The sequence below is a fragment of the Mus caroli genome, chromosome 5 (genome assembly GCF_900094665.2).
Source record: "Mus caroli chromosome 5, CAROLI_EIJ_v1.1, whole genome shotgun sequence".
NCBI classification, from domain to species: domain Eukaryota; kingdom Metazoa; phylum Chordata; class Mammalia; order Rodentia; family Muridae; genus Mus; species Mus caroli.
Genome location: NC_034574.1, coordinates 19,363,933 through 19,389,666, shown reverse-complemented (window position 1 = coordinate 19,389,666; position 25,734 = coordinate 19,363,933). Strand labels below are relative to the sequence as shown.

The 25,734-nt window shown below is 49.6% G+C and overlaps 1 protein-coding gene across 3 annotated transcripts in view; it reads right to left on the bottom strand.

The window, feature by feature from the left end:
- Window positions 1-22,464, bottom strand: part of Agap3 (ArfGAP with GTPase domain, ankyrin repeat and PH domain 3) — a 50,211-nt gene extending 27,747 nt beyond the window's left edge. Inside the window, exon 1 of one of the 3 annotated variants that reach the window (XM_021161731.2) lies at window positions 21,850-22,464. In XM_021161731.2, the coding sequence (XP_021017390.1) occupies window positions 21,850-22,180 (331 nt within the window). In that variant the 5' untranslated portion in view covers window positions 22,181-22,464. The remainder of the gene's footprint in view (window positions 1-21,849) is intronic. The other 2 variants (XM_021161736.2, XM_021161733.2) reach the window with 2 other exon arrangements.
- Window positions 22,465-25,734: the final 3,270 nt, after the last annotated feature.

The following is a 25,734-nucleotide window of genomic DNA, read 5'->3' as shown; positions in this document are numbered from 1 at the left end:
CTTGAGCCTGCAAGCCCAGACCTGGAAGGGCCTGGAGCCAGCCTAACCAGGAGAGGCGGCAAGTCTGGCCTGGAACACCCAGGAACGGCGGTGCAGGGCAGCCCCTAGGAGCCCTCAGAAAACAGGAAATTCCAGCCAGGGCTCCTCCTAAGACTGGGCAGGTAGGTGAGGAGTTGTCATTAAGAGCAGGCCAAATAAATAACAGTCCTCAAGCACACCCCACAAGAGACCGTTTTTGCAGAAAAGTGAACCATTTTCTCTTTCTCCAAAGAGGGAGGACCAAGACCCAGAATGCCAGAGCCGTCCAGATTCGTTAGAAGACCCAATTCTGAGCCAGGAGACAAGCAAATCTTATGCCTTCTCTGGGCTTCAGACTGTAAACTGGAGAGTTTAGCGAAGTGACCCTATTTCAGAGTTCCACTCTGATGTTCTTAAGGCTGAGAGGTGCTTGATGCTACAGCAGGTGCTGTTGATGACTGAGGAAGCCTGTTTCTTTGGAGATTATAAAACTCAGAAGACACGATTTTGCTTGGACTGGGCCAAAGGGCAGAAAAAAAAAAAAAAAGAGCAAAAGGTAAACCTGAGTGCCCAGGAGGAACGCCAAGCCCCTGCCGCCTAGCTAGGGCCACTCAGTGTAGCACTGAGGGGAGCTGGGCATTTACCTGCCAGAGCTGACACTGCAAACTCCAACACCCCTAATCTTACAAAGCCAGCGTCTTAAGTGGCATCACACACTGCCCTGATAACTCGGGTTTAGCCCAGGCTGTGGTAAAGCTCTGTCTGTGATTGATCCTGCACTGCCTTCATCACTCCTGGCCAGACAGCAGCTTCATCATCCACGTAAGACGAGCACTGGCACCAGGAGCAGACTGGGAGAGAACAGGTAGTGCTTGAGTGTCCCTGGAGACTGATCCTCCTCCCAGGTTGCCTCCACCCAGCCCAGCCCATCCCCATGGCCCTTTCAGCTTCAGAACCTCCTGGTCTCAGTGAGAACCGGCAGACAGAAAAAGCAGCAAATTCCTGAGGGGGAGTGGGGGAGGGGGCTGGGGCTGGGGCTGGGGCTGGGGGAATGCCTGGGAAGGCAGGGCCTCTCCAATCAAGGTGCTCCGAGAAAAGAGAGCCGGAAACTTTCAAGCCCTGGGCTGGATCTCTCTGGCATTCTCCTCTCTCTCTGCTCTCTCTCGTGGGACTAGTAATTAAGAGTGGAGAGGGTAGCTGCTTCCCTGTTCCTTGTAGCAGGGGTAATAGGCAGTTCCACAGAGGAGCCTTTCCCAGGACCTCAGGAAGGCCCAGGGACAAACAAAAGCCCAGCACTCCTGACTTACAATTTCTAACGTGTAAGTTAGCCAGCTTTCTTGAGCTACTAACACTGCCAAGCTGGAGCTGGAGATGGCTCAGCAGTTAAAAGAACTAAATGTTCCTCCAGAGAACTTGGGTTCTATTCCCACTACCCATGCAGTAGCTTACAATGGTCTGTAACTCCAAGACCTGACACCCTCACACACACAGGCAAAGCACAATGCACATGAAAGTAAACTTAAAAAATAAACACAGGGGCTGGTGAGATGGCTCAGTGGATAAGAACGCCGACTATTCTTCCGAAGGTTCCGAGTTCAAATCCCAGCAACCACATGGTGGCTCACAACCATCCGTAATGAAATCTGATGTCCTCTTCCGGAGTATCTGAGGACAGCTACAGTGTACTTACATATAGTAAATAATCTTTTAATAAGTAAATAAATAAATAAATAAACACAAAACTGCCAGGTCTGGGGGCGGGGCGGGGGGTTGTCTTGATTCACCCCTGGGCAATCCCTGGGCAGACAGTCCTGAGAACTATCAAGAGTGGGCTGACACAGGGGTCCAGACTGTCAGAAGAACATGCCCACAGAATCAACTGAGCAGGGCTCACAGGGGCTCACAGAGCCTGCACATGCCTGAGCTAGGTCCTCAGCATGCTATGGTTGTGGGACTCTTAGCGTGGGAGGTGGGAGCGGGGGCGGCTGTCTCTGGCTGCACTTGCCTACTCTTGAGCCCCCTTTCCTCCGACTGGGTTGCCTCATCCAGCCTTGATGTGAGGGTTTGTGCCTGGTCTTGTTGTAACTTGTTATGCTGTTGTTCGGCTGATAGCCCTGGGAGGTCTACTCTGGTTTTTGTGTAGATCTGGATGAGAGGGGAAATGAGGGGAGGGACTGGAAGGGGTGGAGCATGTGGAGACTAAGGTAAGAATGTATGAGAGAATTAAAAAAAAAAAAAAAGTGGGCTGAGTAAGCCACACAGAGCAGACCAGTAAGTACCAAATGCCCTGCTTTAGTTTCTGCCCTGACTTCCTTCAATGACTGATTGTGATGTGGAAGTGTAAGCAAAGTAAGACGTCTCCTTTCCAGGTTGTTAATGTCGTGATGTTTACTATAGCAACAGAAACCCTAAAACAGTTCCCTGCCTTCATCTACCTGTCCTGTCTGTCCCACACATAGGAGGTATCTATTCTTCCACAAAAGAATAGGACTGCCCATCACAGCCCCATGCACTCCCAGTGAAAATCCAAGTACAGGACAGTAGCTAAGAAGCCAGTGTCTGAGGACAAGGGGCCCAATGGGTTGCTTTAGCAATGTGAGAACAGCTGTGTGGGACGGGTGCTAGTCGTGTAATACAGTCATACACCCGCCCTGAATGCTCTTGGGAACCACGCTCTGTTCCTCCAATAGCCATCACCTACAAAGAGCAGGAAGGCTGGCCTTGAAAGCTGTGCTGGACCTGTTCAGGACCAGAGCCCCACAGAACCATCCCCTCTCAGACCTGTTCAGGAAAACCAGAACCCACAGAACCAGCCCCTCTTTGGGCAGCTGATTCTCAAGTGCCAGGCTGCATCTGTCTCACAGGGGCTGTGTGTATGGCTCGTTGGAAGTTTCTGAAGGATTAGTGATGAATCTCTCAAGTCCTGAGTATCCATTCTAGGTCAGGATGAACAACTGATGCCTTGGCCATTCTGGGCCTTAGCCCCCTGCAGAGGCACAGGAACAGAGAAGTCTCTAGGCAGAAAGAGAAGGACCTCGTGAGCAGGGATGAGACACACCTTAGCAGAGGAGAAGGACAACTCCCACAGGCTTCCAGCTGGCCTCCAGTGCTTGCTACTGATGCACTGATAATCACAATGACTGCCACATAATCCACAAGAAATGGCAGCTGCCATTCTACAAAGGACAGATTTTGCCTGGAAACCAAAGTTTACATGTACCTGGCTTCCCAAGGATGAGGTATTAGGTCTTCAGGTATGGCCTGTATGGTCCACAGTTCTCTTTGGCCACAAGGTGGCAGCAGAGCATCTTCCTGCGCCAGGAATGCTAGCACTAGGGCCCTGGGCTGGCCACAGGTTCCCACCATCTATTACCTCTCTTCAAAAAGGGATTCTCTGCCCAATAACCACCTATGCTACCACATCAACTTCCTAATGGTCTTATCCCATCTGCTACCACACTGACATCGGTATTCATGTCCATGAAGATGTCTGTAACCTGGTAAAACAATGATCTTCTTGTCACTGCCAACAGAGCCCTGCAGTCCATGACACTGTATCCAACTATGTCTCTGTGCTCAACCTTGCTTGATCTCACCTATCCCCACCCCCACCCCACCCCCACTTAACTATACAGTATCTATCCATCCCTTGTCCTTTTGGTTACTTGGAACTCAATGGAACTGTCCCTCCCTTCAGTGACCTCTGTCAATATCACCTAACTCCACTCTGGCATGCCTTCCTCACGAACATCCTACTTCCCACTAGAGTAACCTCACTAGAGTTCTGGCAACACATGAATTGTGTGCCAGGGCTCTTCCTTAAGGAGCCAGTCCCTGGTTGGACAGTCGGCTGATACCGTAAGACACAACATCATAATCCACACAAACCCAAAGCGGACAATCACAACCTGGGCTCAAACTCACCTCCAGCATGCGTGTGCCATGGATCAACCTGGCAGGACCTAAAACCACCCAGGAGTCCAACTTCTGAGCACATTTGTGAGGAAGACTCTAGGTGGCGATAGCTCAGGTGGAAAGACATGCCCTAAATGTGGGTGGTGCCATTTCACAGACTGGATCCTGGACTAAATAAAGAGTGGTGCACAGAAGTCACCACTCCTGCTTCCTGACTTCAGATGCAATGTGACCAGCTGCCCCACATTCCTGCTGCCTGCTTTCCCCACTACAATGGTCAGCACAGTCAAATGCAAACCAAGAGAAACCTTTCCTTCCTGAAGTTGCTTTTTGGTCACAGAAACACAAAAAGCAGCTAATTATAGGCACCTCCTAGCTGTGTGACCACATCGGAATCTTGCTGAGCCTCAGATATGGTGTATAAAATAGAGAAAACCCCCTTTCCCAGCTCAAGCTGTAAACAGAGCAATGACAGGGTCTTCAACCCTGGTGGGCTGCAGGTGATCAGTAACTAGTGCAGCCCCACTAGGTAAGAAAGGGTGTATAAACAAGAGTGATTAAAACTAGTGCCGCACGCCCAATAGGCTAGGTAGACACTCAGGCCAAGGGCTGCAGCTCACGTGTGCCAGGACAGCCAAGCCTAGGCTGGTCCCCTCTACCCTCCAAGCTGGGGGCCCTGGAGATTTGAGGCCCTAGATGTAGGCCTCAGACATAACATGTGGAGACAGCAGTGTTGTGTTTGTACTTAAGACTGCAGTGGGTGGGCTCCTGATCTGACATTTGGCCTAACCATGCAGAGGACTGCTAATCTAAATCTTCACAGTGGAGCTGGAGGTGCAGCTCCGCCCTAGTTTGTTTAGCATGTACATGGCCTGGGGTTGATCCCAAGCACAGTATAAACCAGCCACTTAGGCACAGCTGTCCTCCCAGTACTCAGAGGGTCAAGACCATTCTCAGCTGCATCATGAGTCGAGGCCAGCCTGGGCCACATAAGACCCTGTCTTTAAAAACAAAGACACAAGAAGATGGCCATCTATTAGCCAAGGAGAAGCCTGTGGCAAATGTGTTCCTAGTACCTTCAGAAGCAGTGTGGCCCTGGTGGCACCTTGATCTTGTCAGACTTCTTCATTTATGAAATATGATAAATTGCTATCTGGCTCATGGTAATTTGTTATGATTCGTTGCCCAAGGAAAGTACAAAAGGGCCCTATAGAAAAAAAAACTCTGAGCTGGGGTGGTTTCTGGGAGATTCCCAGGCCCCTGCAACCTGGCAGGATTTCAACTTAGAGGCTACAGCCTAGTCTTTTGGAGGTGACAACTATGCTACTGTCTAAGGTTGGACAGTCTGTGGGTACTAGAGCCCAGAAGAGGCCCAGAACTTCAAACCTCAGGCTTCCAAGTACACACACACACACACACACACACTCCCACAGACATGCATGCTCTCGTTGGAGAGGACCAGGACCAACCTGCTGGTTCCTCTCTGTCCCAAATCCGTCTGATCCACAATCCAGAAAGTGATTTTGCAGGAGCATCCCTCACCTATTTCTTTCTTTTTAAAAAAGGTCTCTTCTTTCAGAATTGAACACACAGCAGCCAGATGTGGGTCCATACTTGTAATCGCAACTCTGAGGGTCCTAGGCTGAGGCAGGACTGCCATGACTTCTTTAAAAAGAACAGAAGTTCCATGATTAAACCTTTGCTTCCCTTAGCTGAATGTGTCTGTTTCTTTTTCCCCCGTCTGGCAACGGGTATTGAACAGCAGTGGTTCTCAAACATTGGGTCAAAACTCTTTTGGGAGTCAAATGGGTGCCCTATGAGACCATCAGAAAACACATATTACATATGAGTCATAAAAGTAACAAAATTACAGTTACGAAGTAACAATGAAAATAATTTTTATGGTTGGGGTCACCATACTGCAAAGCCACAGCATCAGGGACCTCGGACCTAGGGCTTCATGCATCCTGGGCCAGGGCTCTACCACTGAACTGTCAGCTTCAATGGGTTTCTAAACCCCATCTTATCATCTCTTCATTTCGTTACTAAGTTTTGAGACAGGGTAACAACTTCCAAGCCAGCCATGGCTATATGATTAAAGACCCTGCCTGTCTCAAAAAGTGGAGGGTTTGCAGTGACGCTTGAGTTCAGTCCACAGAGCATTTGTCAAGATGCCCAAAGCACAAAGATCTGGGTTCAACCCACCCTTAGCACCCTATCAACGCTCCATGATAACAGCATATTCTTAAAAGCCTAACAACATTTGAGAGGTAGAAGGACCAGTTCAAGGTCATCCCAGTTACACAGATGGAACTCACTCATCATCCACCAGAAAGGTAGCATGAACCCTTGCTACAGGTGCATGCATGCAGACAGACAGACACACATACACACCCCACAGAACTTCCTAGTTCTGCTCAGTGGACAGGGCATACAGTAGCTTTATCTCCCTGGATGTGTGTTTCTCTGATTTCGAGGACAACATTTTTTCATGGTGACTGACTCCATGAATTTATTGTTCATGTCTCTCTCATCCTATTCTTTGCCTGCTTTTCTCTTGCGTTTTTCAAATCTGTTTCTTTTTTTTTTTTTTTAAAGATTTATTTATTTATTATATGTAAGTACACTGTAGCTGTCTTCAGACACTCCAGAAGAGGGAGTCAGATCTCCTTACGGATAGTTGTGAGCCACCATGTGGTTGCTGGGATTTGAACTCTGGACCTTCGGAAGAGCAGTCGGGTGCTCTTACCCACTGAGCCATCTCTCCAGCCCTCAAATCTGTTTCTTAACAACTTGCAGGAGTTCTCTGCAGAAGGGAACATGTTAGCTGCTTATCCAGTACACGTACACAGTGTGATAAGAGATGTAATTATACTGACTGGCTTGTAATGGATTAGAACATATGAAAACTACCACCAGCCGCCCACCAGACAAGAACAGTGTTTGTTGAGGGAAGGGAGGAACAGTCTATCCACTGAACCTAGCAGGGCTACAGACACAAGGAAGGACCGCTGAGGCGTGGGGTAAGGACTGTATAGACTTTATTTCCGGGGTGTGGATGTACTCCTCTACAACCTAGCTTACTAACACGGGACAGGAGATGAGCTCTAGGTAGCTACTACCTCTCTGTTTCAAATGCTCTGCCATGATGACCAAGCAGCCTAAAGTCCTTTTTTTTTGTTTGTTTGTGTGTTTTTAAACTTCTCCATACTCCAGTTTCCCCACCTACAAAATGGAGTCAAAAATACCTTGGGAAAATGATCTAAAACTCACAGTTAGAATGACAAGTGTGGTGGGCAGTATCAGGGCTACCACAAGTGCCAGACCAAAGCCCCTCTCTCACTGCTTTCCTGCCCGAGGTAGTGGGAGCTGATTCCAGCTCAGAATCCTGCAGCTCCTCCTCACTCACAGCACGAGCTGTCAATCTTGTGACATTTGCAGCACAAACACAAACGGTGCCGGAGTGAGGGCGGGCGGCGCGTTTATACGGTTTGTAACCCATCACGGCAGCAATTCTCACAATCACATCACTACTCTAGGAAAACTGTCCGGCGGTGCTTGTCAAGGCAGTGCTGCAGCCACTGGCCACATCTACTCAGCCACCCAACCCCAGAGCCAGCAGGGCCCCAGCACCGATCCCCTGCCCTAACCCTGTGCCCTTGGGATTCTGAAAGCACAGTGTTTCTTTGACGGCCAGTTCACCATCACACTGCACACATGTGCCCATCTCCTGCTTACAGCAACAGGAGAGCATTCACACCCACGTGACCCACTTCCAACCTGGGTACCTGGCTTGTCAAAGAAACAGACTGTACTGCTTGTCAAGTTTGGGCATCCTGAAGAAAAGGCTGTGATGCTGCTGTCCCCATGTTTAGACCTTAACTCTGTCAGCCCTGTTTCCCCTATGGTCCCTCCTCCTGGACTGGTGCAGTCCACCCCAGCTTCCCAGGCAGAAAGGGATGAGGCAGTCAAACAGACTATCCAGGAAGTGATCCTCTGCCAAGATCCCTGAGATGCTGTCCCCACCCTCCTGAATGTAGCCCTTTTCTAGGCCCTACTGTAAGGAACAGGTCAGATTTTCTCCCTATCCTACCCCAAACATCATCAAAGTCTATTGCTTAACAAGGCCCATGAGATATAGTCTCATCAGCAGGCCCAAGATACTTCAAAGCAGATCTCACAGCTCAGAGAAAGGAAGATGCCAGCATACATTTGAGATGGCCTGTGCTGTCCTCAGAGCTATGACAGTACATGTAGAACCAGGACCTGAGTCTGGGCCTGGTCTCTACTCCTCTTCCCTGGATTGAGGCCATGGGTGGTCCCCTCCCCTCCCCATCTGATACTCACTCAGAGGGTCTTTGCGGGGCTCACTGTCTCCACCCACACAGAAAGACCACACCATTCTGTAAGCTTCCTTCTTTCTCTTGATAGCTCCACAGTCACCTGAGCTTCTGACCTATACAGCTCCTAGGTTCTTACTCATCTCCATGTGGCTAGGGTCCAAATAAGGGCAGTACTCTGCTTCCTGCAAGCTTTCCTCCCAGTACCACCCTAAGGCCTGGACTGGCCTGAGCTCAAAAGCTCTTGTGATTTCCAAGTCCCAATTCTGACCCCTTAGTGGACAATCATAGTACTATCTTTCCCTAGCCATCTGGTCCTGCCTAAGGCGGAGCACAGCTCCTGGGCTAGTAAAAAACTCAGGAATGGCTAATCATGGTGGTGCATACCTTTAATTCCAGCACTTGGAAGGCAGGGGCAGACAGATCTAATTCTGAGGCCAGTCTGGTCTACAGAGTGAGTTCCAAGACAGCCAGAGCTATGTAGTACCTTGTCTTAAACAAAACAAAACAAAAACTGTATGACTGGCTATCTTAGCATTCTTACCACAGAGAAGGCATGAGTCAGAAGAACTGCTGCTTCAGCAGAGCATACAGGCCACTGTAAATGGCCTCTCTGCCTCTAGACCTTAGAGAAGAGTGATGTACAGGTCTTTGACCTGGTAGCCTAGAAAAGCCCACGCTCACTGCCCTGGCTGCAGAGCAGTCCGGGCCCTTGATCTGTAAGGCCTCTCCTCATCTGTGCCACAGGAGCAGGCTCAGGCTTTTCTGACCCAATGTGGAATCAGGAAGGTTTCTCGGAGGTTCAAGAACTCACATCAGGCAGGGTACTAGGTGGAGAAGCTGGGCGTGGCATGGCCTGGGAAGCTCTGCCATAGGCACAGGGCTCAGGCTTCATCAGGAAGTAGAAGTAAAACAGACACAAGCACAGAACACATGCCAACTAGGAGCAGCAAGAGCCGCTCCAGGTCACTGGAATTACAGAATGGGGAAGGTTACTACTGTATTTGAGGAGAGAGGGGCTAAAGTGGGCAAGGTGACCCAGCTGAGTAAGGGGCTGTCAGAAGGAGAAAAAAAAATGTATGGGACCCACAGTGAGCAAGATGAGCTAAGGCAATATGTTACTATGAGCGAGGGGATGGATGAGAAAACTGAAGGTTGATTTGGAGGTGGGGCACTGATGCTGGACAGCGCCAGGCTCATTCTAACAATGCACAGGGACTAAGGTGCAGTCACGTGGAGAGAACTACTCCACACATGAAAGGGCCAGTCTGTTCCTGATGGGTTCTAAGGGATCAAGACCTACACAGACGATACTATTTTATAGTTTATAAGCTCCATAGTATGGTGGTTTGAATGAGAAATGTTCCCAACTGGTGGTTACGGTTTGGGAGGTGCAGCTTTGCTGGAGAAAGTGTGTCACTGGGGTGGGCTGACACCATACAGCCTCTGCTTGGCTCCCTCCTGCTCTGTGCCTGGGTTTGAAGAGGTGAGCTCCCAGCTTCCTGCTACCACGCCTCCCACCACGATGGACTCTTATCCTCTGGATAAGCCCAAATATCCTTTTCCATGTATCAGCTGTCTTGGGCATGGTGTTCGGTCACAGAAGTTGAAAAGTAACTAAGATACTGTTTTCTTGTACCATGAAAATCAGCCACATTATGGGCCCTCAGGACTATGGATGTAGCTCATTACGTAGAATACTTTCCTAGCATGAACAAAGTCTTGGGCTCAATCCCTAGCACCATATAAACAAGGTATGGTGGTGTGAATGTGATCGCAGTGCTTGGGAGGCAGGTGCCAAGGTTAGCCTCAGTCTGAGGCCAGCCTCAGAGGCCTTACTGACATGACTGGACTAACGAGGTGTCCATATAGAGGTGAAACTAGAAAACCCTAGTGCTACAGGCACACACAAGAGAGCAGAGAACCCAGATGATCCAATGGCTCCTGGGTCTGCACCTGTCATGGAGCCTTGTCCCATCTGGGCTACTCCTGAATTCCCTAAACTGCCTGGCAGAATGGCGAGCATTTACCCTGAGCATCTCAGTTGGTTCTGACCTCTTGGCAGCTTTGCTAAGACCAGTGACCCACCAGCCCATGCTGCCACAAAGGCCTCCTGGCTCCTCCTTTCCCCAGCTTCACCTATTTTTACTTACTTAAGCCTCATAAACTACACTATAAATCAGACACCAATTACCCACATCTTATCAAGATAAATCCAGCAGGAAGGCTGAAGGAGCCATCCAGGGTCACTGCACAGCAGCACAGCAGTGACATTCAGATCTGTTCAGCTGAGTTCCAGAACACAGTTCTGCTTATCTGTTCATTAATTTACATAAATTTGTTTGTGTACATGCATGCACACATGCACATTCTAGTTACAGGACACACGTGGAGGTCAGAGGGCAACTTGCAAACGTTGGTTCTATCATGTGGATCCCAGAGATTAAACTTGGGTTGTCAGGCTTGATTGAGCCATCTGAGTAACACTTATTATTTGTGTGTGTGTGTGTGTGCGTGCGTGTGTGCGTGCATGCACACGTGTGCAGGTGAATCTCTGGGGCGTGTCACAGAACAACTCTAAGGAGCTGGCTTCCGCTGTGGACTCTGAGGAGCAGAGCCCTTCAGGCCTGTGCAACAAGTGACCTCAGCAGCTCTAAAACATGGTTCTTAATTCCACTCCGTAAAGGCTTTTTTTTTTAGATTTTTTTTTTTTTTAATTTATATGTAACTACACTGTAACTGTCATCAGACACACTAGAAGAGGGCATTGGATCCCATTACGGATGGTTGTGAGCCAATTCCTACGGTTGCTAGGAATTGAACTCAGGACCTCTGGAAGAGCAGTCGATGTTCTTAACCGCTGAGCCATCTCTCCAGCCCTCCTTACAGGCTTTGACTACTTCTTCCAACGTAGAAAGTCAAGAGTAATCTTGAGATAAGAGCCAAGCAGCAGCGTTTTTCGAGTGGAAAGCAGACAAATCTTTGCAAGTTTCCTCAGAACAAGGCTTGTAGGGCAGTTAGACCCTAACAGGAAATACCCTCCAAACAAGAGTGATACTCAATGTCCCAGAAACACGATGCCTTTGAGACCTGACCTGGCAGAGCACAGCAGGAAGACTTAGGGGTCTAGATTCCCCTCATCCTCCATTTTGGTTTAGGTACAAATGTCACAGCCACATCAGTTTCAAAAGCAAGAGGTAGGGGCTGTGAGTGGTACCCACCTGTGGCAAGGAGGGGAGCTGGGGAAAGAGAAAGCAATACTGTCAAACAAAGCACCCACCAGACACTACCATGGTCAGGAACAGGGCCTCAGACACATCAGGGGCTAGCCCTGTCAGCCCTGCTAGAGCACAATGGGCCAAAGTGCTGATGAGAACAGTGCAGGGTGGAGGGGCTCACTCTCCGAACGTAGAAAACAAACGACTAAGAAAAATCTATACTAAGATACTAACTTAAAATACTAACTTATTTTAAACCTGAACAAATCCTGGAGTAACGAACCAAAGGAATAGAATTAACATAAAGGAGAATAAATGACATTTTGTATGTGTGTGTGTGTGCACACGCATGCATGTGCTGTGTTATGCCAGGAATGAAAGCCAGGACCCTATTTGATAAACAAGTTTTCTATCCTCAGCCCAACAAAACTTTAATGACCCTTACTACTAGAGTCAATGGCGTAGAAAAACAAGCCATAATCAAAGAAATACAGGTGCAAACAGGGAAAGCCACTTAATTTTTTTCTTTTTTTGTTTGTTTTTGGTTTTTTGTTTTGTTTTTCGAGACAGGGTTTCTCTGTATAGCCCTGGCTGTCCCGGAACTCACTTTGTAGACCAGGCTGGAACTCAGAAATCTGCCTGCCTCTGCCATCCAAGTGCTGGGATTAAAGATGTGCACCACCACCGCCCGGCTTTCTGTTTTTGTTCTCATCTGTCAGAGAAGTGGGCAGGGAAAAGGACACCTTAACCCTGGGAGTTGGAACAGTGGCAGAGGCCCTAAAATGTGCAAACTCCATATCTTACCATCTTCATCTGGGAAACTGGCCAAAGGAAATGATCAGACAAATGCACAACTAGGTAATAAACAGTGTGCCCTTATCATAAATAGGGTTCTGCACAGCCGTCTGGAATAATGACTACCATCAACATGGGCTGGCTCTGTACCAGGTACCAGCCTAGCTCATGTATGATCCTGTTGTCCTCAGCACGCCCAGACTAAGACATGTCAAGTGTGTAAACTAAGGCAGAGACACTCTCCTTCCCCCACAGGCTCTATTCCACTGATGAGGTCCCTGCAGGCTCTGAAGTGAGACATCGTAGAAGCCACAAGACTCTATGCTTTGTACTGAGCAGAGTCCTCCTCAGTCCTATACTTAGCAGCTGGGACCTGTCCCGAGAGCCAAGCCTGAAATGATTCTCAATCCTGTAGCTGTACAGCTGCTAGGTGGACACACCTGAGGTGACTCTGGAGGACAGGCACAGCCATGCAGTGAGCTGCCTAAATCATTGAGCTGGGCAGGAGCACGGGGACAAGGACCCAGTGTCCTCACTTCCAGCCCAAGGATCTGCCACTTAACAAATGTTTCTTGCTGTGGTATCTGAACCTCCTCTTCTCCCACTGCAGCGTCTGTCACAAAACAAAACAAAAGCCAAGCACAGAAGTTGGGGTAAGGTGGCTGGAGAGATGGCTCAGTGCTTAAGAGCATTCGTTGCAGAGGACTGGGGATCCCACCTGACAGCTCATAACTGTCCGAAACTCCAGTTCCTCTGGTAACAGGAGTGCACACATTGTGCATATTCACCCATGTAGACAAAATACTCATGCATGTAAGTAGGTTGTTGTTTTTTTTTTTTTTTAAGTGTAAAGCCAACATGCACACCTATAATCTCAACATTTGTGAAGGAAAAAAGCAGGAGAAACAGAAGTTCAGGGTTATCCCCCTTCACATAGCAGGTTCCAGGCCAGCAGGACCACTGTGACTCTCAAAGAAACACAGTAAAAGGGTCTGAATTCAATCTCTAGCATCCACATAGAAAGGCCGAGCATGGTAGCATGCATTGGCAATCACACACTGGAGAGACAGACAGAGGAGAAGCCTTGGGACTTGCTGGCCGGCCAGTTTAGCTGAATCAGTGAGGCCCAGTTCACTGAGATTCCATCTCAGAAACTGTCAGTGATCAACGGAAGAAGACACTCAGTGCTGACATCCTCACTCCGTGAGTGCACACTTACTAACATGCACATCCAAGCATGCACACAGACCCACAAAACCAAGACAAAACATTCTATCCTTGCTGTAAAAACACCAGCATACAAAAATCCACCCAAAATCCAGAGGGGGAAAGAGTCTAGAAAGAGGCATGGCAGATTCTCCTGACAGCAACTTCAGGTAGGGAAGGAGGGACAGGCACCGTTAAACTTCCTTTATATGAGTTGGGTATAACAAACGTACATTTTCAGCACATAAGCATGTATTAAAAGATTTCTGTGTACGTATTTTACCTGTGTGCTGGATAATTAATTACTGTGTGAATAATCTAAAGTCATCTGAGGAGCAGGAACCTCAATTGATAAAATGTACCCACCAGATTGGCCTGGGGGTAAGCATGTGGCACATTTTTTGGTTCAGTCCACTGTAGATGGTTCCAGCCCTGGGCAGATGGTCCTAGGGAGGTGTAAGAAAGGTAGCTGAGGCCGTGGTGGTGGCAGTAGCGGTGGCGGTGGCAGCAGGTCACAGATACCACAACTGTGAATGCTGGGAACTTAACCCAGTTCCTCTACAGGAGCACTGAGTGCTCTGAAGTACTGAGACATTTCTTCAGCCCTTTTTTTTTTTTTTTAATATTCATACATTTTCTTTCTTTTTTTCTTTAAGATTTATTTATTTTTATTATATATAAGTACACTGTAGCTGTCTTCAGACACTCCAGAAGAGGGAGTCAGATCTCATTACGGATGGTTGTGAGCCACCATGTGGTTGCTGGGATTTGAACTTCGGACCTTCGGAAGAGCAGTCGGGTGCTCTTACCCACTGAGCCATCTCACCAGCCCCTCTTCAGCCCTTTAAATGGGGTTTATTATTTATTTACTTTGAGGTTGGTTCTCACTATGAAGGTCTGGCTGGCTGAACTCCCCGCACAGGCTTGTGTCCATTAGCTTTGGTTTGTCTCCCAATTAGGTTATAACTTTGTTACATTTATTCTATTCTAAGTTCTGCTACTGATCACCTCTCCTCAGTCTCCCTCCTCCTCCCCAACGCCCCCACCCCCTGGAACTCCCATCTCCTGTTTTCTGTCTCAATTCATTGGCCATAGTCTTTTTATTGACAGGTGATGCTTCGATAGTTCACAAGAGATTTTCTCCACACACACTGGCCTCAAATTCACATAGATCCACCTGCCTCTGCCTCCCAAGTGCTGGAATTAAAGGTGTGCACCATTATGGTGGCTCAAATAAGAATTTTTATGCCAGGCAGTAGTGGTACACGGCCTTTAATCCCAGCACTTGGGAGGAAGAAGCAGGCAGATTTCTGAGTTCAAGGCCAGCCTGGTCTACAGAGTGAGTTTCAGGACAGCCAAGGCTATACAGAGAAACCGTGTCCCAAAAAACCAAAACATAAAATAAAATAAAAGTTTTATATGGTTTATTTTTAATTTATTTATTTTATTGGGTATTTTCTTTATTTACATTTCAAATGTTATTCCTTTTCCCACCCCTCCCCTAACCCTATCCCATCTCCCCTTTCTCTGCTTCTATAAGAGTTCCCCCACCCACTCACCCACTCCCACCTCCCCACCCTCCCATTCCCCTACACTGGGGCATTAAGCCTTCACAGGATCAAGGGCCTCTCCTGCCACTGATCCCCGACAAGGCCATCCTCTGCCATATATTCTGCTGGAGCCATGGGTCCCTCTATGTGTACTCTTTGGTTGGTGGTTTAGTCCCTAGGAGCTCTGGTTGGTTGATATTGTTGTTCTTCCTGTAGGGTTGCAAATCCCTTCAGCTCCTTCAGTCCTTTCTCTAACGCCTCTATCAGGGATCCTGTGCTCAGTCCAATGGTTGGCTGCGAGCATCTACATCTGTATAGGTAAGGCTCTGGCAGAGCCTCTCAGGAGACAGCTATATCAGGCTCCTGTCAGCAAACACTTCTTGGCATCCACAATAGTGTCTGCATTTGGTGACTGTATATGGGATGGATCCCCAGGTGGGACAGTCCCTGGATGGCCTTTCCTTCAGTCTCTGTTCCACACTTTGTCTCTGTATCTCCTCCCAAGGGTATTTTATTCCCACTTCTAAGAAGGACCGAAGTATCCACACTTTGGTCTTCCTTCTTCTTGAGCTTCATGTGGTTTGTGAATTATATCTTGGGTATTCCGAGCTTTTGGGCTAATATCCACTTATCAGTGAGTGCATACCACGTGTGTTCTTTTGTGACTGGGTTACCTCACCCAGGATGATATTTTCTAATTCCATCCATTGTTAGTATTTTTTTGTGCATCAGAGTTTTGTCTGCACGTATGTCTGTGTAAGGGTGTCAGTTGTAAGCTGCCATGTGGGTGCTGGGAACTGAACTTGGGTCCTCTGAAGGATTGAGCCATCTCTCCCACCCTCACATGAGATTTTTTTTTTAAAAAGAACACATTCTATCATGTTTCTGGGGCGAGCACCTCTTTATGTATGCTATTCTCCATGCACTCAGCAGAGTGGAAGTAATACCCTAAAGTGCCGTGCTTCAGATGGGGACTCATGTAACCAGAAAAAGGCTACACCAGAAAAGAGGAGGCTGAGTCACCACCGTACACTGTGATCTACAAGTTTACACTCCAGGGCAGTTTGAATCTCAAATGCTTCCCTTGGGGCCAACTATGTGGACAACCATGACACCTGGCCAAACCACCCAAGTGAGGAACAGGACCACCAGACAAAAACTAAACTATTATTGATCTTTTTGACTTGCATATTTTAGTCCTGGCTCTGTGGCTCATAGTAGGGACTCTAACTCTACAAAACTGAGGAAGTCTTTGTGTTGCCTCCAGGACACAGCTGAAGACCAAGGAGCACGGAGAGCTGGTAGGCAGCACGGCTGACCCATACCTGCTCACCTTCTTGTCATACCCAGCCGTGGCAGACGCCATGGTCTACCTGACAGTACAGAGAATGTGGCAGCATAGACTGGTGCTCAGGTAATGAGGGGCAGGAAGGCATCTGTCTTCCCTAGTGACACCAGCCTAACAAGGTCAGAGCTCCCCTGCACCTGGGCCAACATGACATGTGCTAACAGCTGGCCAAGGACTCAAAGGCACGTGTCGAGGGATCTACTCTTATGAAGACCACTCCATACTCTTGCCTGAACCCTCCCGGGCCACCTGTGTCCTGCAGAAGGAAGCACCGACTCCCATGGTCTCTGGAGCTCTTAGAAGATAGAAATGAATAGCTACAGGAGAGAGCATTAAAAATTCCCTCCCGGGGCTGGTGAGATGGCTCAGTGGGTAAGAGCACCCGACTGCTCTTCTGAAGGTCCAGAGTTCAAATCCCAGCAACCACATGGTGGCTCACAACCATCTGTAACAAGATCTGACTCCCTCTTCTGGTGTGTCTGAAGACAGCTACAGTGTACTTATATATAATAAATAAATAAATCTTTAAAAAAAAAATTCCCTCCCAACTAACATGGACACCCATGGACATTGTACAGTGGGACTTTAGATCACTCGGCTCTAAATGGAACATCTTGAAGCTCTTCCTTCAAGGCTCAGGGAGCTAATAAGGACAAGTAGTGGCTGACTGAGTGTACGAGACAGAGACCATGGGGGAGTCCAGGAGAACGGTGTCTACCAGATGCACACCTAACTCAGACCGTGAGAGCATACCCGTGACCTGCATAGGTTCAAAGCATATAAGGTCCCAGTGCTGAGAGGCAGAAGTGGATGCAGGCTCCCATCCCTAAGAAGCCATCTACAACTGATATTCCCCAGTAAAAGAAAACTTTGTTCTCTCTGATAGCGTGCACTAAGCACACTTCAAGGCATGCCCCATGCCCAGGTCAGCACAAACAAACTCAATGCTGTTTTTGTAGACTTTTGCCTCATTTTGTTTTCTTCAGGACTTATTTTCTTATTGATCTTTTTGACTTGTATGTTTTAGTTTCTGGTTTTGTGTGCTTATTCCTTTATCTTTTTTAAAAGGTCAAGAAAAAGAACATGAAGTTGGGTGGGGTGGGGGGCTTGGGAGAAACAGGAAGAGGGGAAAACACCATCAAAATAGAATATGAAAAAAGGACTTTTTTTTCAATTAAACAAACTTCCCTCACCAGGGTCCATTTCACCCATCAACTGTCCCCTATGAACAGAGGCTAGGCACAGAGACTCACTTGCTATATACCCTGAATACCACATGTATGTTTATAGACCACTCCTAACACAGTCCTGTCCCCTGTGGGTGGGAAACCCTCCAACCAGCAGGCCTAGCTCACACTTGAGAAGTGACAGCAGGTGGTCCTTAGGAGCACAGTCTGCTTTCCTGATGAGGGAGGTAAAAGAGACACTGACCCTAGAGCCAATGATGTGAGGGGTTTCCCTGAGGTCATAGTCTGGAAGCACGGTCCTTTCTAACCTGAAGCAGGCCTCTCAGCTTTGCCCTGGTTTCAGAAGAGCCAGATTCGTTACTACCACTGCAGGTGCCTTCTGAGCCAGCCCTTACTGTGTCTCTTCTCCCTCCACCCCCTTTGTTCCTCTGTGTTCTGAGGTCCCAGATATAACTGGGCCACCTAGGAGGAGATCAAGAGACAGATTGGGAACGAATACTCTTTGCTGCCTACCAGCACTCCACATGGGTGTCCTTTCTCAGAATTCCTAGAACCCTTGTGTGAAGTCCTACATCAGCAGCCATGCCCCCAACAGGCCCTCCCCACTGAAACGGTAACTGTAGGAATCACAGCGACAGATGTAGGCTCCAACCCATTCCTGACCTACAAGTTAGGGCCGCTGGGAAAAGCCGATCCTGGGCACTGCACAAGACAGCAGACCTGTGGCAAGAATCCTGGCCAGAGTGGAGACGACCATGAACAATCAGCAAAGTCAGGATGGGGCTTCCATGTCCTTTCCTTATGGCAGGGGTATGACAAGAGAACTCTCAGAACAATGGGGAACGCAGCCATAACATTAACCTCAGGATGCCCAGGCAGATACTGTGGCTGGAACCCTCTTCCTGCTGCTCCCTCTGGCTTTCCCAAAACACCTGGCCCCTGCTCGGCCTAAACCAAACAGGAAGAAGCCCCATCTCTTCCTTCCAGTTCCTTTGGGATACCCCTTAGCCTGGGTAGGAAGGCAGGCGGAACGGGAAGTGCATGAAAGAGAACAATCCAGGGAGAGCAGGAGTGCTCAAAGGGACTTCTCCCGCTCTGAGGAAACACAAACCCCAAGGAAAAACAAAGGGGTTTCATGCAGCAGATGAAGCTGGGTTCCTGCATACACAGTAACAGCCATATGGCACGCACACAGAGGCATGGTCCACTTCCAGCCCAGAACTCAAACAGAAAACTGAGCTGGGCTGTAGGCCCCACAGCCCCATCCCTGGCAGACATATACCTGCTCAGACCCACGTGCAGAGACCCCTAGAACTCTCCTCCCAACACCTTTCCTGGGGTCCTTGATGTCCAGGTCTCCCAGAGTCTCCTTCCCCCACTGAGTGCCATCAGGAGAAACCTTGGTGTGCATGCATTCTTCTTTCTAAGATGCAGCCCCAGCTGCAACCAAAAGACTCACTTTTCCTTGGGAAGGAGAGAGGCTGGGTTAACACTGGCCCCTCCCATTTCTGAGGGTCAGTTTCCCACTGGTGAGGCTGAGTGACTCAGAGCTCCTGCACATTCTATTCTCTAGGCCCTGGTGGTGGTTTCTTTCATTCCCTGGGGATAAGTGCTGGACAGGTGTTCTCTCTTGAGTAGGAAAGGAATTTCAGTGTTTTAAATGGTTCTGGTAGTCACCTTCTGATAAAACAGAACAAGCCCTTCACCAGGGATTAACTGAAGGAAGGTGAAATGTTAGCCCCTTGAAGCACAGGCCCCTGGCAACTCTGTGTGCATGTAACATCCTACATCTGCTGGGCTTTACACAGAAAAGATCAAAATGTGTTATCACCCTTCACTGGGCAAGGTGGGAGCACTGCCCTGTAGAACAGACCAATATGGTTAGACAGATGGAGAAGTCTACTGCAGGAAGCACACAGGGCTGAACACTGGAGAAGGAGCCTGATTGGTTAGGCTCCTTATTTTTTATTTTATTTTAATTTTTAGCCTGCCTACAGTGGAAAAGTTGGGCCGACAGAAGTGTGGGAGCCAGTAGGGTGGGGGTAAAAAAAAGTGAGTTCCTAGGACAGGCTGGGAAGCGAAGGTGAAAGAAGGCACTGGGAGGCTTTCCCAGACAGAAGGGACAGGGACAGGCTGGGGACAGCAGAGCCGAGGGCTGTGTGTGTATGGGGAACATCTGGGTCAGTCTGGTGACAATGATCACCAAGGCCCAGGATTTCATCAAGGTGATACAAAGCTTCCAGGCTAAGCAGATGGGACGGTGGGGTACTTCCAACCCTCAATGGGGAAGTTGTTCTGGGGGAGGTTCTAGGAAATGCTGCCTATCATGTTTTACTTAGGACAGAGATCAAAACCGACCCAAGTACTTCCTGGGACCATGACTCGAACAGAAGATGCCCAATCTGGTATGTGAGTAGGGATGACTGAGGTCGCTAATAATACCAATAAACAGGAACTAGGTGTGGAGCCTGCTCAGCCTGTCTTCTCCCTACTCTTGAAAGTCTTTGGACAGCTGATCCCCAACACATACATTCTCTCTCTCTCTCTCTCTCTCTCTCTCTCTCCCTCCCTCCCTCCCTCCCTCCCTCCCTCCCCCCACACACTGGTGGCTGCACACACACACACTGGTGGCTGTCCAGTAAATTGCTTCAGCCTCCTAAAAAGCTTTGCACGGAAAATCATCTTGGGAGTTGATGAGGAACTTGCCACTTCCTCTAGGAACAGGGAAGCTCAGAGAACAGTCTCTTCTGGCCTCACCCTCTGAATCTAAGGGGAAAAACCCACCTCATCTCTTCTGAAGACCCTGGGCTCACACTAATGCTACCTCCCAATCCCCAGCCTAGCAGTGGCAAGTCATTTACTCAAATCCATGTTAATGAGTTTTTTCTGTCACCTAATTAGTTCACAGTGAACTCTGCCTTGAAAGGGAAGAGAAGAAAACAGGCTGGGAAAAGATCAAAAGGAAGACAGCTGGGAATGTTACAACAAAGGGGGACAGATCTAAAGGTGGAGGGGGGGCTCTACTCACAAAAGATCGGAGACTCATCAGCAATGGGTACCTCAAAAAAGCAAAACAGGCCTGTTCAAGTACAGATGGCTCCAAAGCCTCACACAAGATGGGAGCAGGATCTAAATTGAAGGGCCCAAATAGTGGACATGCCCTTCCTAATTCCAAGTCAGCAGCAACTAGCCTTGCTCCCTGCATTGCCACTAAGGCAGAACCCACCACCTGCTGGTGGGCGTCCCCCTTCAAGCAGAGTTGGAAAAAGAAGCAGATGGACCAAGGCGAGGCCCATCTGTCCAAGCCTGCTAGAAGGTCAACACTGCCACTGGGGTGCCTGTTGCTACTGCCAGCCAGCCTCCACTACACCAAAGGTTGTGGGGCTTCTTGCCAGCAGTGTGCCCCCCAATTAACGTGCCTTTCAATTGCCAGGGCTCAGGCCCATGTGCCCACAGGAAGGAACATTAGTAGGAGCAGTGCATGGCCTGAGGTTTATTTACAGTCCCCCTACATCCAGGCCCGACCTCCCTGGAGGTCAGTCAGCATCCTGACAGCCACATGGATGCCTGGGGGTTAGAGGGGACTGGCAAGCGCAGAGGGATCATCCAGAGTCTCCCACGCGGCCACAGCTCCCCAGTCCTGCACCCAGGCCAGGCCCGCGCCCGCCCGACCGCAGAAGCGTGGGGGTGGGTGTGCGTCGGGAGAGGGCGCCGCGGGGAGCGCCACCCTCCAAAGCCTGCAGGAGAGGCCCAGGAAGGCTGCCATCCACTAACCCAAAGCTCTCTCTGATCCTCCACCCCTACAGCCCGGCTGGGCCAGGGCAGCAGCTAAGATTACTCTCAAGCATCAGCCCCACCTTCACGACCCACCAAGGTCTTCCGTCGCACCCAGCGAGCCTGACCGTGCCTAGCCAGATGTGGCCCCAGGCCCTCCCGGTCTTTGGCGACTCAGCGCATCAGTCCTTGGAGCGACAACCATCTTCACATCCCAGGTCACGGAGGAAAAACAAAAAACAAAAAACGTGTCCACTGACACTGGACCGAACCCACCGCCCCTAAAAAAAAAAGTGTTCCTGTATGAGACATGGAAAAACCTGGACTAGGGTTCTGCAGTGGGGGTTAGCAAACCGTGAACCTCAGCCCCATAAGACCCCTGAGCGCCAGAAAGGGGCAGGGCCGGGGCCGTGAAGGACCCTCGCCCCGCACCCGCCACCGGCCAGCGCTGCAAAGGCCACCGCGCCTCAGCTCCCGCAGGCCCCCGGCTCCGCTTACCCTCGATGGAGATGACGTGCTCCCGGATCTGGTTCTGCAGCGCCAAATCCTCGATTCGCTCGATCAGGTCGTAGATGGCGTAGATGTTGGGGTGTACCGACTCGAAGCGTTGGATCTCGGCTCGGATAGCGGCCGAGTTGGAGAGCGCGAACTGCTGGGGGGGGCCGCCGGCCAGCTGCTGCGAGGGGCCGCCACCTCCGGCTCCGGGCCCCGCGCCGCCGAACTGCCCGCCGCCCCCCGCGCCGCCGCCGCCGCCGCCGCCGCCGGCCCCCGGAGCCGCCAGGCTCTGCTGCTGCTGAGGACTCTGGCCCCCGCCTGCCTGGAAGTTCATGGCTCCGGAGGCGCGGGCCCCGAAGCGGGCCCAGCCAGGGCCTGGGGCGGCGCGGCGGCGGCGGCGGCGGCGGCGACTAGGCGCGCGGGGCTGGCGGAACCCTAACTACGAGGCGCGCAGCGCCGGTCTAGCGCATGAGGCCCGGAGCCGAGGCCAGAAGGCGCGGCCGCGCACGCTGGGGCCGCCGCCCGGCGTTTACCCGCGCTGAGATCCCACCGCCTCGGAGCTGCCTCCAGCGGCAACAACAACGGGACCGGGAGCGCGCGGCCCGGGCCCTCCCCCCGCGTCATGCGCACGCACCGCCGCCCCCGCCGGCTCCGGCACACGCAGCCTAGCCCCCTCCCAGCCGCCCCCGCCCCTCCAGCGTCGCCCTGCGCCCCCGCCCCTCCTCTCTCGCAGGCGCCTTAGCCTCCACCCCCAAGAGCCGCGTGCTGGCCGCGACGCGCGGCCCCACCCACCCGCGTAGGCCCTTCCGCCCGCTCGCCCGCCCCAAAGCTAGACGCCTCGAGGGCCTCCCGCCTGGGGACACGATCACGCTGTCCCCACGTCCGGCCAGCTGTCATTGCTACCTCTCTAAGTCGCTCTAGGCCCGTGTGGAATACTTGTGCTACTAGGAACTGTTCCCTGTGCCTGAGGGTGCTGATAAGTGGGACTGATTGGCCGAGAAGCTCGCCCAGGCCCAGCGGCGCCACCCTCCTTCTTTTAGTGCTGCAGCAGCTCCTCTGTCTCCAGGCCTCGAGGTCAGCCCTAGGGATCTTGCCAGGCTTCTCTTCCCTGGCTCTCTGCCCCCGCCCCCGGCCCCCCAGTCTCCACTGTCGATTGCACCGGAGAGACTGGGACGGGCTCCTCGTTCCTATGTCCAGTTCTCTCTGAGAGTTTCACCCGAGGGCTCCTGCAAGCTTAAAACAACAGTGTCCCAATTCTTATCTCCCAAAAGACCCTCCCTGCCATACTGAAAAGGGTCCATTGGTTCACTACAGAAACTCACCAGAACCCACATGGGTCTCATAATTTTTCTTGACAGACCTTGTCTTTTCTTGATAGACCCTGTCTATCTTATGCCTTCCTAGGGCCAGAGATCGCCCTTCAATGTCCCAGTTCTTCTGTATTCCCATTATCAAAGTTGTCTTCAGCTGTGTTAACCCACATCCCCCAACACAGATCCTCAAACCTGGAGGTGGCAAGTGCAAGGGAATGACAATGACCCTGTGGAATAAATCTGCTAGAGGATGCCAGGTATCATGATGTACACGTTAGCCCAGCACAGGGGCCATACAGTAGGAGGATTAGTTCAAGGACAGCCTGAGCTACATAGGGAGTTCAAAGCCAACCTGGGCTATATATGACCGTTTTTAAAAAACAAACAAACAACGAAACGAGATGAATCTGAGTACATGACTAAAGTCCTGGTGTTAGGAAAGCAGAATCTGGATCACCAACTCTGTCTCAAGAATGAAAAGCAACACACGGCAGTGGTAAGGTGCACACCTTTAATCCCAGCAGAGGCAGTGGCAGCAGATCCATGAGTTCAAGACCTGCCAGGGCTACACAGAAAAACCCTGTCACAAGAAGAAAAAAAAAGTCTTATTATGTCTGAAATAATATGCTATGTCAGGCATAAATGTTTCAAGGTTTCTATAACTGTCATCTAACTTTGATGTAGATTATGGTCTTTGTGCATTTTGCCTTTTAACTCTGTACCCCTGAACTTGGACACCAACAGACTTCAGAGATGAAAACCAACTCTTGGTCTGACCATTAATAAAAACTTAAAACTTTTAATTAACTTAATCAACATAGTAATCAATCCGACCTTAAGGGGTCAGTTCACCATTGATACATGCCCTGCAGACCTCTCTGCTGAGCCTTACTAACCCTCCTGGGCAAATGCTCTACACATATATGTGTATGTCTATATGTTTCCCCTGTGTGTGAACAAATATGTATTATGTACAGACAAGTACCTGATGCCTGTGAAGGTCAGGATCTTCTGGGACCGGAGTTACAGAGACTCTTGAGTTGCCGTGTGGTGTAATGAGAAGTGAGCCTAAGTCCTCTGAAAGAACAGCCACTGCTCTTAACCGATGAGCCATCTTTCCAGCCCACATGTCATCTTTTTTACACTCATTTCCACTTCAAAGGGCAACTTGGACTTTTCCCCAAAATAAAATTGCCTAGTATTTTACTTTATACATACCTTCTCATATTTCTCTTAGTTTCCAAAGGATCAGGCACAAACCAATCAACTCCCAGCTATTGAGTGATGCGAGCTTCTATCTGTATGATGTTAGGAATGTCTTGTAAACTTTCTGGTCTTAATCTGAAAACTGAAGTAGTTCAACAAAAATATAGCTTTTCTCATTAAAAAAAAAGTATAGTTCTACTTTACAATTCTAAAACTAATATTAATGCTCTGGCCAGGTGGTGGAGGTGCATGGTTTCAATCCCAGCACTCAGGAAGCAGAGGCAGAAGATCTCTGTGAGTTCAAGGCCAGCCTGCTCTACATCAAGAGTTCCAGGTCAGGGCTACATATAGAAGCCCTGTCTTGAAAAATAAAACAAAATTACAAACCAACAAACCTATAGCATCTCTGTTAGATGCTTAGAATTGGCAGCAAGGAGTTCCCCAGAACTTGAGAGGGAAACACTCCAAAGTGCTGCCCCAGCCACCAGCGCATGCCTGCCTTAACATTCATTGATTGTCTGTCTGCATATCTGTTCCTCTATTAGTATGTATCAGTGAGGGAAAGGAGAGAAAGCATTATATGCCCAGTATCTTGCACAATACCTAGCATATAAAACATATATACTCAAATATAGCATAAATGAAGATATATGAAGAAACTAGAGAGAAGTTAATTCCTTACTTTATAAGAGAAGTTAATTCCTTTATAAATCCAAACTAATGTGCCCAAGGCAATATTTGATCTGGTCTTAATCTGAAACTGAAGTAGTTAAACAGAGGTCCCATCCATAGAAGAGCAGAGTAGGTTATCTTTAATTAAGACTGGACTGGATGGGGCTGGAGACATGGCTCAGGAGTTAAGAACATTTGCTGCACCTGTTGCAGTTGCTGCTCTTGCAGAGGACCTTAATTCGGTTCCTAACACCTACACGGTTCCAAGAAACTGCCTATTACTCTAGTACTTCGTCTGACCTCCAGAGACGCAAGGCTTGAGTGTGGTGTACTTACATATATTCAGGCAAACATCCATACAAATGTGATATACAAACCCTTGTTTTTTTAAAACTAGGGACTTGTTCTGCAAGCATACGGGCCTCCATTTGACTCCTCAGTATTCATGTCAGAAGCCAGGCATGGGAGCCTCTGCCTGTAACTTTAGCATAAGAGAACAGAGACAAGTCCTGTATGGTATGTGTACACTCACATGTATGCATCACACACACAGACACACATGCATGTGCAAACTCCCAAGTCAAAACTGGTCTGAGCTGGGCCTGGTGGCGCACGCCTTTAATCCCAGCACTCGGGAGGCAGAGGCAGGCGGATTTCTGAGTTCGAGGCCAGCCTGGTCTACAAAGTGAGTTCCAGG